We start from the raw sequence: 15,599 nt of genomic DNA, 5'->3' as shown, positions 1-15,599 counted from the left end.
TTTTTTTAATGACAGCCAAAATAACTCGCATAAGACACCTAGCATCAACAGGCCTAAGGCCCTCCACAGTGGTGACTATGATCCAGCTAGCACTGCTATGTTTAAGGCATGAGTGCAAATACTATTCACCTCAGATGAATTCCACATACAGACTTATTAATCCATAAACTTAATAAAGTGATAATAAATTTGCTTTGTCCTAGGGTGGAGTGGACAGGAGGTGCCAAGCACCCAGACTCTGGGTCCACGCTGAGTTCCAATCCCAGCTCTGCCATAACCACATGCTTGGGAATCTCTAGTCTGCGTCACCTGGGTTCTTGGTGCTGTCTGAATCTCCTTATCTGTAAAGTGATAATGAGGGTTTGGGGATTAAACATTTGGCACCCTGAGACCCCTGCCTGGCTCCTGGAACGTGCTTATTAAGTATGCTGTCATATCAGGCTGAAGATGCCAAAGCCGGCCACCACAAGTCAGAGAAAGTCCTTCTTGTTAAAGCCTGAAATTGAAGCCCAGGATCTGATCAAAAGAAGGAGGGCAAAGTTTTAAGAGTCCACATGATGAAGTGGTCGTTTCCAGCCTAGGAGAAATTCCTGTTGTCTTAAGTTTGCAGATGAGAAATGCTGGTGGTAATGCACTTCTGGAACTGGAATTAAAGGTGATTTTAAGTGGCAGGAAGTAAGAGAGCATTGGGTTGCCAGCTGTCAAAGCCTTTACCAGTGACAGCAAAATGGTCTCAGCCTTCTGGGGGAAAAAGGAGGAAGCACTGATCTGACTTCACGTTGAAAACCAATGCATGGGAAAAAAAGTTCGAATTTATTTTACAGAACATCTTAGGTGATGCATATGTTCCAATAATGAAGCACAGCAGGTGACTTTGATAATGCCACAGGAAAGCTGATTTTGGTCACCCTCCTGATCCGAGTTCAGAGATATTTCCTTTCTGCAAAAGGCAGTTGTAGAATGGGAAAAAGCAACTTGGAAAAGCTACTGGAGAAAAGCTAACAATTTACACAGTGGAGCGATGTTGTCACATTTATACTAGTCTATGACGAAATTTTCTGCTAACAATTACCAGAAGCAGAAAATTATTTTCTGAAAAGTAACAGAATGTGCTGCCATTATACACCATTGACCTCACTCTGACTTTTTAAAAGGCCTTAAACATATATGAGTAGACAGTCAGAGAGATCATGGTTACCACTTATTACTGGTGTGACTCTGAACAGCTCATCTAGCCCTTCAGGGTATTAATTTTCCTCATCTGTAAGATAGAGCAAAATATTTGCTCTTCAAGTTTTGCCCCCTCCCCTCCCCCTACTTTAAAAAAATAAGAATAAACTGAGAATGCATAGGGAAATCTTTTGGAAACAGAAATGAAAACTCTACAAAAGTACAAAGCACTATCACTACTCTACTAAGGGACAACTGGGCCATAGGAATCTCACTGACTACTGGATGAAGTATGCAAAGTGACTTTCTAGGCCAATGACTAAGATGCTGCTGGCCCCTGTGACCCTGAAGCAAGTGAAAATGGCTATCGAAGCAGTCACCAAGAACAGCACAGGAGTCCAGGTGCCAGACATACAGACCATAGGCAACATCTAATGAGATGGGAACAAAGATGTGCTCGATTATCCACTCCGGGACGTTCTTTATGTGTCTTAAAAGTAAGTGAATCACAAACTTATTTAGTTTTCTTCTCCCTTAGAAGTTCCAGGTAAACCCTGTGAGGGAAGGCAAATTTTTATTAAAAAATGGGTGAATTTCTGTCTTCTCATGACCATCCCCCAAGGGACTGAGAGCTGATTACACAGCAGGGTTTTCAAAGAAATCCCTAGTTCTGACTCCTCTGTGTTTGGTCAGGAGGGGATTGTAGGCCAGGTGTGGTGGCTCACAACTGTAATCCCAGCACTTTGGGAGGCTGAGGCGGGCGGACTGCATGAGGCCAGGAGTTTGAGACCAGCCTGGCCAACATGGTGAAACTCTGTTTCTAGTAAAAATACAAAAATTAGCCGGGCATGGTGACAGGTGACTATAATCCCAGCTACTTGGGAGGCTGTGCCAGGAGAATCACTTGAACCTGGGAGGCGGAGGTTGCAGTTAGCATAGACCACACCATTGCACTCCAGCCTGGGCAAGAAGAGCAAAACTCCATCTCAAAAAAAAAAAAAAAAAGGAGTGGGGGGAAAAAGGAAGGAATAGTAGTTTTTTAAACAATTTTGAGAACGTCTACCAAAAAATTTACATCTCTCATTGACATGAACCACAAGAAGATGAACTTTAATCATTATGGCTTCCTTTCTCCCTCAAGAGCTTTTTTTTAATGAGCCAGTAGCAGTTTAGGAATGTAAGGCTGTTTCTCCACTCGCCAGGGTCGTTCATCCCATCATCAGATGTTCTCGCCAATGTTACAACAGTGTTACGCTTCACAAAACATGCACAAAATGGACACACAATAATTAAAATCATGCAAGAAAAGAAAAGCATGCGACATCAGTCCACCGCCAGCCAACTGCGTTAGAAGTTCCAGTCCACATTCTGGCAGTCTCCAAACAGACAAAGGAAGAAAGAACCCCGGAGGACTCACAAATAGTGCTCTATAGACTGAGGTGGTATTTTCACAAAACACTAGTCCCGATGCTCGCCTCTCTTTTAAGTAGCCACACCCAAAGTTTCCCTCGTAGATGCTCTTAGGGCAGTGGAGCCGGGGGAGAAAGCAGAGAACGGTGGATTGTGGTCAATGAGAGCACCAGGAGCACCACAAACAGTGCAGAGGCAGAGTCAAAGAATCCCACAGCTCGCGGGGACGCCCCTTAATCCAGTGCCCGGCGCGCTCTGCAAAGATCCTTTGCCTCTGACGGCCACAGAACATTCCATGCACAAAGTGCCCTTTTAACAGAAGATCAACACATTCTCTTTGGTTTTTTTTTTTTTCTTATGTGACATTATTCAAACTTCAATTTAATGTGGCAAAACACACAGTTCTAAAGAGGCCTAATCCTTTGTATCTAATTCACTGATACTATTCTCTCTACCCTAAAATAGAAAGCAAATTCACTTCCATCAGGCATTATGGAAGACTTTATAACAAACATTACTGTGGCTAAAAGTGAAACATTCTACTGTATAGAAATTCTATGGAAAAATTAAATACTTAATGAAATAACTTTTTCCAAATTGAAATTTTAACAAATGAAGTCATAGACTTTAGACTGAAAGACTGGTCAAAGGCTAAGGTAAATACTTTAAGAGAAATGTAAGAATTTAAGAAGTTAAAATCAGTCAAGAAAACTTCATTGAAATAAACAGTGCAAATATATACAATTACATACAACAAAGAGTACAATCATATCCTCCCAGTATTAAATATAAGTGATCAATCGTATCTTAATTGTAGGTAACTTTAAATAAAATGCACTGATGCACAAATATTTACTTCATTTCTGGGCAAAGCTCAAGGAAATGCAGTTTTCAGAACGTGGAAGGTGCTGGAGGAAGCTAAGGGTGTGCATCTCATGAACTGCGAAGCGCAGTCTGACCGTGGCAAGGCAAGATTACGTGGGGATGAAAGGCCGTAACTTAGGTCCAGAATGTGTGTTGAGAAGTGAGTTAAACACTTCTTTGCCTTCTTGTCTATTTCCCTGGTAAACACTGACAAAGGAGGAAAAACACAGGAAGATGATTTATTTACAAACGCACTTGGGTGGATGAGTATTTACTGTGGAGGAAGAATTATGCAATCGACAACTTTGGGAGGAAAGAAACTTCTGCATCGGTGGCAGCAGTCTTTCCTCCAACAAAAACAGCTGTGGACATGATGAAGTAAAAGACAATGTCTAGTCAGCAAGTGCATGGGCACTCCAAAGAATCATGACGAAGACATGACGAAGGCCGACACCACTGCCCTCAGCAGTGGGGTTTAAGGTAGGGTGGTGGGAGGTCACACTATGCCTCACAAGACTGAATTAGTAAGATCTTCCTTCTCTGTGGTTACAGCCATTACCTATAAAACAGTATTTTACAGTTTTTCTCTCAGAATGAAACAATTCTGATACAAGCAGAAGTATATGCTTTTAGGCAGAGTGTCTTGTACTTGGCAGATCATTCCGAAACAAAGTTTCATTTTGTTCTGTAGAAACATCCCAGGCACCCAGAGGCCGCATGCTCGCTCGTGCAGCAGCACCATTCTGCCACCTGAAGTCCCGGGGATCACCAAGGCTCAGCAGCTCACGCACAGCCCTGTGATAGTCAGGATGAGTCTGGATTTTGTAATCAGAGCTGCTTCATTTTATTCCCATTTCAAATAGAGACAATTTCCATCCTAAGGCAACTAAGTTTTAATACTTAGTGATTTTCTAGAGAGTTATCTTCTCCTAACCACTAGTCATTTTCTTTTCCTATGTAGTGGATAAATCAACTAAATGTGTAAATGTAAATATATGCACTCCCAGAGCAAACACAAACTCCCCCCTCTTCGCTGCCACTCTCGCACTAGCATGTGAAAGGATGTGAAGTGAAAACACAAGACAAGAACAGGTGACGCAGAGTGCTGCAAAAGGCAGTGGTTATGAGCAAGAGCAGCTGCTAGGAAGTAAGCACCCAAATGTGTTACCACTGTGTTACCTACCGGAAGGTTCCTTGCTGAATCCAAGTACAAGATCAGCAATGCAGAAGAAAGACCATCATTGGCTTGGTCTTTGTCAGCTCTGATGTCAGTTAGCACCTAAAGGGAAAGGAAAAAAGCCTTAGCAGCCATGTTTCCATAGGACTGGAGATGATTTCTGATTATAGAATATTGATTACATTAAAAATAAGAAATGTGAGAAACCATCCAATCCATGCAATAGAGACAGAACTAAAACAATAACTAACTTTTAAATAACAAGACTATTATTCCATATAAATCAATTAAATTAAGCACTCAGGTGATTTCTGGCTCTACAAATCCTTATACTATAACAAGCACAAAACTGAAGATCTCATAAAACAGGTGTGAATGACCTATAAAATTTCATTAAAAAATTCCATTATCTTAAGAAAAATTCCATTATCTTTAATTTATCCCTGATGCTACTGTAGTGAATTATTACACAATAATGAAAATTACCGTTATAATTCTTAAAAAAATAAAGTAGTAACACAGCTTAAAGAGACCAACGTCCATTAATGACGCGCAGTTGGTTAAGCAGTTTTCAACAGAAAACACTTCACAGCACCTTATCGAGGTTCGACGCATTTGGCATTAGCGTGAGCCACTCCAGTCTCAAGTGCAGCTTCCCCTTGGGAACCTCGTCCAGAGTGAACCACTGAAGAGAAAATGCTCAAGTTCAGCAAAAGTTCTTCTGAATCAAAAATCCAGATTCAACCCAGTCTCTACAAAGGCTACATGCTGTTCACTAACTGTGAGGCATCAACAGTTCTCAGTGACATGAAGACTGAGCCTCACCATATCCAGCTCCACACTCTGAGGATGCCTGTGACCTCACGTTTGGAGACAATGACAGTGGCAGGGGTGAGCAGACCATTCTAAGTGCTTTACATGCACCAAGCCCTCGACCCCACAGGAAACCCTAAGCAAGTACTAGTATTATCCCTACTTTACACATAAGAACTCAAATGTTTTCTAACGATACCTACAGACAGAAAAGTCTTCTATGAATGGACTTTTTTTTGAGATGGAGGTCTTGCTATGTTGCCCAGGCTGGGCTCAACTGATCCTCCTGCCTCAACCTCCCCAGCAGCTAGAACCATAGGTGTGGGCAAGCATGCCCCACCAAATGGCCTTTAATGGAGTGTACAGGACAAGAGATAATACAATAATGATTCCAAACACTGAATTTCAGTATCAAGTAATCTGTTTGTTCGAATTCATCACTATATATTAATTAATAAAATAGTATACAGTTGTATCAGCTTAAAAGCCACAAAATAATTAATCAAAGATGCTCCTGAAATGCTAAGTGACGAAGTCATGAGCAGGACTATCCACTCAGTTCCTGGGACCCCCAAGACAAGGAGATATCACGGCCAATGAATGCTGAACACTCAAGGGGGGGAAACGTGTGATTATGAAAGCAGCAGAATTCAACGCTTTTGTTTAATTTTGCTTCATTTATCTAAATCTTTCCCATCTTTTAGAGGCCACCACAAACGTTTCCTTTTTGATACTTTCTATTCTGATAGCAACAAAAGGTGGAAGTTGAGTCTCCTTGCCATGAATTTCCACCATCTCTACAGGCATCTCTCCCATGAGACGCCTCACTGACCACACTGTACCTTCTCCACTATTCCCTCCAACCATCTGAAAATCTCCATTGCTAGGGGGAGTCTCGCACAGCCCTGCCCTAACTCCTGCAGGGGATCACATGTTTGTCTGCAATAAAAGTCAGTTTATGCTTCGTATCAGTAAGAATTCCAAGCATATGGTAGGTACTCAACACACACCTGATTGGACTCTTAAATTTATTTCTTTTCATTTGCTATTTCTAAAAGGTCTAAATTCTTAGTGTTTGTGAAGAAAATGCTGCTCATGTCATATTAATTAGCATTCCTACACTGTGTGATGCTGAAGTGGTGGTTCGTGGCTTCTCCAGCACAGGGCAGGGATTTAGTCAACAACTGTAAATAGACCAACACTCCAGGGAAACTTACTTCATCTAAAAGGCGCTCCTTTTCAACTTCAATAAGATCAATCATAAGACTATAAAAATAATAATACAACAACTTTAGAACATAGAAACACATTTCTTCCTGAAACCTTAAGCATTTATTTGTCTATGAGCAAGCACTCCAAAAATGCAACAATACGCTAGTAATTTATCAAGAACAGACTATTCTTGCACAAGTTTCCTCCAGCTCACCCCCAGTGTCAGGAGAGTAAAGGAGAGTGAGGTGGAGTTTCTGTGAGCTCAGAATACTGAGTTTGGCCCAGCTGAGGTTAGAGCTGTAAAAAAACAAAACAATTCATTTTCCCTACAGTGTTATACGCATCATAAAACGTTTAAAAGCATCTCGACCCTCTTACTTTATACGTCCTCTTGGTGGGGCTGCACGTTGCTGTGGACTCCATCACTCACACAGTGAATGCTAATTTCACCTTCTCTGGTCCTTGCTCCCGGGCTCTAGACCCGTGCTGCCTCAAGCCTAATGGAAGCCCTCACTTGGCAAGTCTGAGAAGACGCCCGTTCCAGTTCCCTAAACCTCCTCTACTTCTAAGACTGGCACCATCCCCAGACACCAGACAGACTACAGGGGGGATGATTATACTCCCACTTTTTCTTGTAGCCTCTTCTGCCCAACAGTGTATGTCTACACCACCTTCTCTTGGTCCTGGTCTAGGACACACTCTCCTATTTGGTCTGCCAGTCTCTAAGCTCAGCCCCTGACAACCCAATCCACACACCAATTTTTCTAGAATGCGCAGCTGATCTATCACCGTCCAGCTTAAAATCTCTCAATTGTTCCTAGTTGTCCTAGGAAATCTTACAAAACTCTGAAGTCAGGCCACAAAATGCAAGGCCATTCTTGATGAGGTATGAACCTCTCCAACGTATTCAATCTCTACATCCTTTTTGCCACAATAAGTTCAATCAAATAATGACTTAATTAGGTTAAATATATTAGAAATAACTGACATCATTAATAAATGGTGGTCAAACAATAACCTTTTTAAAAGCTTATTTTTAAAGCTATACTAGTTGTTCAATTGAAGTGAACAAATCAATATTTATTTTCCCAATGTAAATTACTATATCCTGACAAAAATTAATCCAGCAACTCAAAAAACTTAAAAAACCCATTGCTGCAATCTGGAATAGAAGTGTCCACTAGAACTCAGTACAGGGGCAGGTTCTGCATGTAGCTATTAAGCCTTGTAAACAAAGAGAGTGCCACTCAGAAAGAGTTCTTAATTTAACTTTAATTAAGGCTAGTGGCTGCAGTAATGGTCAGTACAGATCTAGAAGATTCTCTTCTCTTAAATGTGAAACATAGGAATAAAAATGTTTTAAGAAATCTAAGGTGAAACAATTGTTATATCTAAGAACCATTTAACACATAACAAGTATACAAAAATATTTTAAAACATATTTCATGTCATTAAAACAAAACAATTTTAACAGAAAAAAAAAAAAAATAAAAAAAAAAAAAGAACATATTTTATTAAAAAAAAAAAAAAAAAAAACAAGACTGCCCCTAGGCCCTCCTCTAATAACCACTGAGGGTTTTGTTTACCTTCCTAGAAAGTCATCCTTGTCTGGGTCTTCATCAAAGAGCTCAATCTCTAATTCTTGTCCAGGATGTTCATACACTAAAGCCTAAAACATTAATGGTTAGTAGTTAGTTGCATTTTTACTAATACAGTCACACACTGAGTATGATGACTGTAGTAAATATGACCATGTACTTTTCTCTGGTGGTAAATCCTATTTATTTATTTAGAGATAAGAGTCTCACTCTGTCACCCAGGCTGGAGTGCAGTGGTGTAATCTCAGCTCACTGCAACCTCTGCCTCCCGGGTTCAAGCAATTCTCCTGCCTCAGCCTCCCAAGTAGCTGGGATTACAGGCGTGCACTACCACGCCTGGGTAATTTTGGTATTTTTAGTAGAGATGGGGTTTCACCATATTGGCCAGGCTGGCCTCAAACTTCTGAACTTAAGTGATGCACCCACCTTGGCCTCCCAAAGTGCTGGGATTACAGGCACGAGCCATCATGCCCAGCCGGTAAATCCTTTTTTAAAGGACTTATTTTTTTACTGTTGAATCACACATACCTCTTGATGACAGGAGGTCAATGAAACACCTGCCACACAGTAACGGTCTAGGGATCCTGGATTGCGTCCCAATGGGTCAAGTTCAATCACTCCAAAACAAAGTCATAGGATGTCACCCACAAGCTTGGTGCAAGGCAAGAGCCGGGCCCAAGCGCCATGACACATCCCTCTAGTCCTAAGTGTCTCCACTCGGATGCTATCTTGGAACAACCGCGAGTTGCTGCTTAGCACCACTCAGAGTAAGAAACTGGCAAGAGACCAGACTGACAGAGGAGTAGGGGAGAAGAAACTGGTGGAACAAATCACAGTATTATGGCCGCACTGTAGGGCAATTCTAGAAAGACAGTTCAGCCCTCAAAAAGACACACCTCTTCATCCAGCAATTTCACTTTAAAGAGCTTTATCTGGGGAAAATTTGGGTGAGTAAAGAGAGACACTCACATACTTGTACAGCAGCTTGTAATGCTGACCTGAATAGCTTAGGCCTCTCTGAGTAAACAGATGAAGGTGTCTTTTCAGTGGAGTGGTTAACACTCCCATGTGACCGTGCTGGAACGAGAGCCGGCCACCATGCTCAGGGCTCAACCCACTACCCCAGTGACACAGCTGACACAATGGCCCACCTCATATACTTCATTCCACTTTGGACTGAGGTTCTCTTTGATGACTTTGCTTTGGAAGATTTGGTTGCCAACTCTAATGATTCCATAGGGGTCCGACTTTCCCTTGACAAGTCCCTTAAGGTAAGTGTCTTTCCCCTGAAGATCCTGAGCTTCAATAAAATGGATCCTTAGAACACCCTGAAAAGAAGAACAAACTAAAGTTTAGACCCTTGGCTGGCTCGTTTAACTGGCGTGGAAGATAGCTACATGCCTGATCGTGTCTTGAGAACGGGGGGTGCAGAGGGAATAAAGACCCTCTTTTGCAGCTGGGTACATCCCAGCAGCGGCAAAAAGCAGTAAACATGTACAGGAGGTAGCAAATGCTAAGAAAAACAAGAGCAGGGCAAGGCAGGAATGCCTGGGCTGGGCTGGCTCAGACGATGGGCTTCTGAAGGGATGGCCCCTCCAAAGAGACACGAGGACAGGCGGCCTATGCAGTCCCGGAGAGTGCTTCTGGCAGAGGGACACAGAGTGCAGAGGACCCAGCACAGCACCATGCTTATCTCACGGGGGCTGGTGACACAGGCCACCAAGCTCTACTAGATCCTGGTGCTACAGTGAGTAATAACATGAGACGTTGCATCAGACCTGTTACTAAGCACTAGACATGCAGTAATTATGCCGTTCCATTTTTAGAATGATCCTATGAAATACTGTCATTACACTTATTTTAGAGAGGAAAAAACTAAAACTTTGAAATATGTATTATTCATAAACTCTAAACATAGTCCTGGCTAGGCACAATGGCTCACGCCTGTAATCCCAGCAGTTTGGGAGGCAGAGGTAGGCAGATCACTTGAGGCCAGGAGTTCAAGACCAGCCTGGCCAACATGGCAAAACCCCATCTCTACTAAAAATACAAAAAATTAGCCGAGTATGGTGGCACATGCCTACAGTCCCAGCTACTCGGGAGGCTGAAGTGAGAGAATGACTTGAACCCAGGAAGCAGAGCTTTCAGTGAGCTGAGATCCCGCCACTGGACTCCAGCCTGGATGACAGTGAGATCCTGTCTCAAAACAAACAAACAAATATAGTCCTTTCCCTAAAATATTGTTTTATTGATAAAAGAAAAAAAATTCACTCATTTCTTCCAAAGCAAACAAAGATACTCAAGTCACCTTTTGGCAGGAAGCATTCTGCCCCCACACATCCTTTTTTAAAATTACGTAGTGATATTCCTGACTCAATCAGCACAGGAATACATGTCCCTCCATAGATGAACACACTTCAAAAACTTGAAGCAGCTCTTGCTTACATTTTCGTATGTCTAAAGCTGAGATAATCTGGCCACATCTCTTGATGGCACTGGCTGTTAGGCCCATGTAGCTAAAGGCAGCCAGATCCAGGCATGCTCAGGTGCTCACCTGTACTCAGAGCCTAAGAGGAGCACAAGAATGTCCACATGTAAAGGGATTTCTGCATTTCCAGAGGCAAGGGTCAGAAATCAGGGAAAAAGACATTCTTTTCTAATGTACAGTGTCACATTAAATCCGCTGAATGCCAACAATATAACCAGTTTAAGCACCAAATTAACTGGCGTATTGTTACTCTTAAAAAATGTAAGGATGCCTATGCATGTTTGTTAATTTTCGTACCATTACTTAGATCTAATTAAACCAGAAAAAGTAAAAAGGCATCAGGAGAAGGTGATCTACTTCTACTTCAGAAAACAAAAATAAAAACAATATACCCACTGAAACGGGACCAACTCACCACATCCCGTTTTAGTAAAAATCAATAGTGTGGTGTGCACTGCTTACTACAGACACCATCACAGCAGTATTGCTCACCTGGCTTCTGGAATCCAAAGTCCACACGGACAAAACAGACATGGAATCCACCACCTGAGCTGCTGACAAGCTCTTCTTAGCCTGTGAGAGATCCTTCACTCCACCCATCCCTTCCAAAACAGACATGGAATCCACCACCTGAGCTGCTGACAAGCTCTTCTTAGCCTGTGAGAGATCCTTCACTCCACCCATCCCTTCCAAAACAGACATGGAATCAAACACCTGAGCTGTTGACAAGCGCTTCTTAGCCTGTGAGAGATCCTTCACTCCACCCATCCCTTCCAAAACAGACATGGAATCCACCACCTGAGCTGCTGACAAGCTCTTCTTAGCCTGTGAGAGATCCTTCACTCCACCCATCCCTTCCAAAACAGACATGGAATCAAACACCTGAGCTGTTGACAAGCGCTTCTTAGCCTGTGAGAGATCCTTCACTCCACTCACCCCTCCCATAATCAGAAGGAATTTCATGTTCTTGACTACTACTTTGAAGTTATTTAGTTTGCTCAAATGAAGGTGACTTCAATATCTGCAACTCAGTGCTGTGTGCTGGGTACCATCCCATTTTACAGATGATGAAACTGTGGCCCAGACATGCCAAACAATGTGTCCATAAAAACAAAGCTACAGCTAAACTCAAGAGCTGCAACAAAAATCTAGGTTTGTTCTTTCCATTTTATCCAGGTCACCTGTTATATAAGTGCTTCTTCTACCAGGTTACTCATTAAATGGCTTCAGAGGCAATGGAATTCTAACATCTGAGAGAAAATATACAAATTATTACATGAAGCCTCATCATGACTATCAGGAAAACTGGTGCTTGTTGCTGAAGGCTGTCCATTCTAATAAAAACAAATGCTATATTTGCCTTCTGAGGTAACTAAGATGTCTGTGCTGTGTATCTCTGCATATTTAAACCCCTATTGGTGCCTCTGAAGAACACAGCTATGGGGTGAGAACCATCCTGTTGTCTCCATGACAAGCTTTAGGGTCTGCGTATATCAGTCAAGTCTCTTAAGGAGAGTGATGGACAAGCAGTCAATGCATCAAGACCCAGGTGCTAGCTGGCTGCTGGGAAAAGACAGAGTCACAACACCCAACGCCACACCCACAGGCATGCAGGCCTCCAAAATGCTTTTTTTTTTTTTTTCTTTTTTAAAGGCCAGTCAAGTGAAGCAGTGGGAGTGGAGAAGGAACAAAGAAATCTGTAACTGGTTGTGATCAATTAGTTGTAAACACCACTGCACTCGGACCAGCCTCCAAGATGTTTTTAAATGTGAACAGATGCCAGGACACGCTTACCTTTGGTACAGGAAACCGCAACTGAGCTATCTGAACTTCACTGACAAGTGGAACGGTGATTCGATTGGGAAGCACCAGATAATTTGATATTATATCCGAAATGATAGTATCTGATAAACCACTGTTAGTTGGGAGACAAAAAGAACACACGGACTGTCAGACATGTGAACACTTCCCTCACCTTTGGCAACATTTATCACAAATATGATATAACGTCCCGTTTATTTACAGAGTAGGAGTTATCTAATTTCTCCTGTGCAATACTTAAAACCAGCATTCCAACACTTTAGCTGTGATGCTACTATGATGATTATTGATACAGAACTTATTCAGAGAACATAAGGTAAAATTCTAGTTATTGCACAAGTAATTGAATTTCCTAAACAACATTTCATATATTCCTACTTCATCATAGAATTCACACATAATCACTAAAATACAACTCATTAATTTAACAAACTATTTCAAACATACATATAAGTACAGAGAATAATATAACATTCACTGGCCCCGTCCATGTTCATATGCACACATTCCATTTCTCTGCTGTTGTACGCTAGCCCCCACTGAAGAGAACTTAGTTTGCTTTCTCTTTACCCATTATCCAACACTTTTGAGTACTGAACACATTAATAATTTTGATACTATACATCACTGCACAGCAAAATCAGTAAGGTGAATAAAATTGAGTAGGCTAAAGGAAAAAATGTACTTCTTCTTTTTTGAGATGGAATCTTGCTCTGTCATCCAGGCTAGAGTACAACAGCACAATCTCGGCTCACTACAATCTCCACTGGGGTTTAAGCAATTCTCCTGCCTCAGCCTCTCAAGTGGCTGGGATTACAGGTGCCCGCCACCATGCCCAGCTAATTTAGTATTTTAAGTAGAGATGGGGTTCACCATGTTGGTCAGGCTGGTCTCAGGTGACCTCCGGTGATCCACCTGCCTTGGTCTCCCAAAGTGCCAGGATTACAGGCATAAGCCACCACACCTGGTCAAGATATACTTTTAATAGATCTTTTTTGGCCGGCCATGCTGCCTCACACCTGTAATCCAAACACTCTGGGGAGGTTAAGGTGGGAAGATCACTTGAGCCCACGAGTGGGAGACTAGCCTGGGCAACATAGCGAGACCCCTCCCATCTCTATTTAAACAAGCGCATATATATATATATATATATATATATATATATCCTATTCTTTAGCGTAAATGTGAGAATTAAATAATGTGTATATGATAGCACTTTTAAAAGCATTTATAAATGTTAAGTTTCACTGCTGTATAACACCTTTACCTGAACTGTGAAGTTGCAAAAGAGCTTTACTTCTCTCCAGTAATGTTTTAGATGCTAAAATTATTAACATACATAAGTAATTATACACAAAAATACCCACCGAGACAGTGATAATCATCAACAGTCAACAAACAATGTCTGAGTACCCACTGCAAGAAAGTGTCCACATGTGATGACCCAGCACTTCAAGGACTTTTCAGATTAATACGGGAAAAAAACTTTTAAAACCCCCAAAAAGAAAAACCATATATAACACTACTTATGAACAGGTCAGTTATTCAGACAGTTAATATCTTCAGAGATTCGGAGGGCTTCAGCCAGCAGACACTGGCTGTGTGTTCACTACGCAGGGCAGGGCCCATCCACATTCCTCCTGCACAGACTCCCAGCCTCAGAGACCACAGCTGCTCTGACAGGCTTCCCTGGTGGGGCTCCCATCTCTGCACCTCCTCACCCCAGTACACCTGCAAGCCCCCAAACTGTCGGGTGCGATGCAGCTCCCCTAGGCCTCCACAGAAGCGTCACCTGCAGTGACTACTTCCTTGGGAATCGCTGTTTCCCCGTGTGTCCTTCGGAACCACGACTGCTCATCACCCTTATTTTGTTTCCACCATAATCTCTGCCCTTCTTGTACCTTCAACACTCAGCTTAGGGCCACTTATCAAAACATGACAGGGATATTTAATAGTTATCGTGCAGTGAAGGAATTCAGGCATTATTCTTAGTCTATAATGTCTGGGGTTTCTTTTTGTAATCAATTAATATAGCATGTCGTGCTCATTTTATAAAGCTTGGGACAAGACTTCATTATGTTAAGTTCATAGTTATTTATCATTATTATTTTTTTTGAGATGGAGTCTCACTCTGTTGCCCTGGCTGGAAGGCAGTGGCGTAATCTTGGTTTACTGCAACTTCCACCTCCCAGGTTCTAAGCAATTCTCCTGTCTCAGCCTTTCAAATAGCTGGGATTACAGGCATGTGCCCAAGCCCGGCTAATTTTTGTATTTTTAGTAAAGATGGGATTTCACCACATTGGCCAGGCTGGTCTTGAACTCCTGATCTCAGGTTATCCACCCGTCTCGGCTTTCCAAAGTGCTGGGATTACAGGCGTGAGCCACCGCACCTGGCCTCATAGTTATTTAATATTCACTTTTATAACCTAAGGGTTGTTACAGCTGTGATTTATTTGATAGAAAGACTGAGAACTAGTAGCTCCAATTTTACAAACATATCTATTAAATTTTAGTACATAACATTTATGTAAACATAGTTGTATTATATAAAATCTATATAATTATGTATAAATTATATATACCTATACATATAAACATAAATATTTTTATATCTCCCTTTTATACAACAGCCTATTTTTTGAATAATGTATGTATTTATGTTAGGTATTTTTAACTACATAATTCTGTATATACATATAGACGTATATTTTTGTATTACATATATAAAATCTACATATAAGACAACAGAAGCTGGGTGCAGTGGTACACATCTATAGTCCAGCTACTTGGGAGGCTGAGGCAGGAAGAACCCTTGAGCCTAGGGAGGTGAAGCCAGCCTGAGCAACATAGTGAGATCTCTAAATAAATAAATAAATAAATAATAAAAATAAAATAGCCAGAAACGACTACTGTATAAAAAGAGCCTACATATAAATTATTAACTAGAACGGAGACATATATGTATGTATGTGCATGTCTATATTTACATGGGTGTGTGTGAATGCCTTTTTTTTTTTTTTTTTTTTTGAGACAGAGTTTCACTCTT

At 41.5% G+C, this 15,599-nt stretch overlaps 1 protein-coding gene across 1 annotated transcript in view; it reads right to left on the bottom strand.

Moving 5' to 3' along the window:
* The window catches only part of ESYT2 (extended synaptotagmin 2), a 106,720-nt gene that overhangs the window by 25,662 nt on the left and 65,459 nt on the right, over positions 1–15,599 (bottom strand). The window contains exons 7-12 of the mRNA XM_037735937.1: positions 12,527–12,647; positions 9,396–9,572; positions 8,233–8,315; positions 6,652–6,700; positions 5,217–5,306; positions 4,628–4,723 (exon numbers count right to left, since the gene is read on the bottom strand). Of these exons, the coding sequence (XP_037591865.1) occupies positions 4,628–4,723; positions 5,217–5,306; positions 6,652–6,700; positions 8,233–8,315; positions 9,396–9,572; positions 12,527–12,647 (616 nt within the window). The remainder of the gene's footprint in view (positions 1–4,627; positions 4,724–5,216; positions 5,307–6,651; positions 6,701–8,232; positions 8,316–9,395; positions 9,573–12,526; positions 12,648–15,599) is intronic.

Source organism: Cebus imitator, unplaced genomic scaffold, assembly GCF_001604975.1.
Source record: "Cebus imitator isolate Cc_AM_T3 unplaced genomic scaffold, Cebus_imitator-1.0 Scaffold20, whole genome shotgun sequence".
NCBI lineage: Eukaryota > Metazoa > Chordata > Mammalia > Primates > Cebidae > Cebus > Cebus imitator.
Note: the sequence above shows the minus strand (reverse complement) of the source record. Positions and strands in the feature narration are given on the sequence as shown.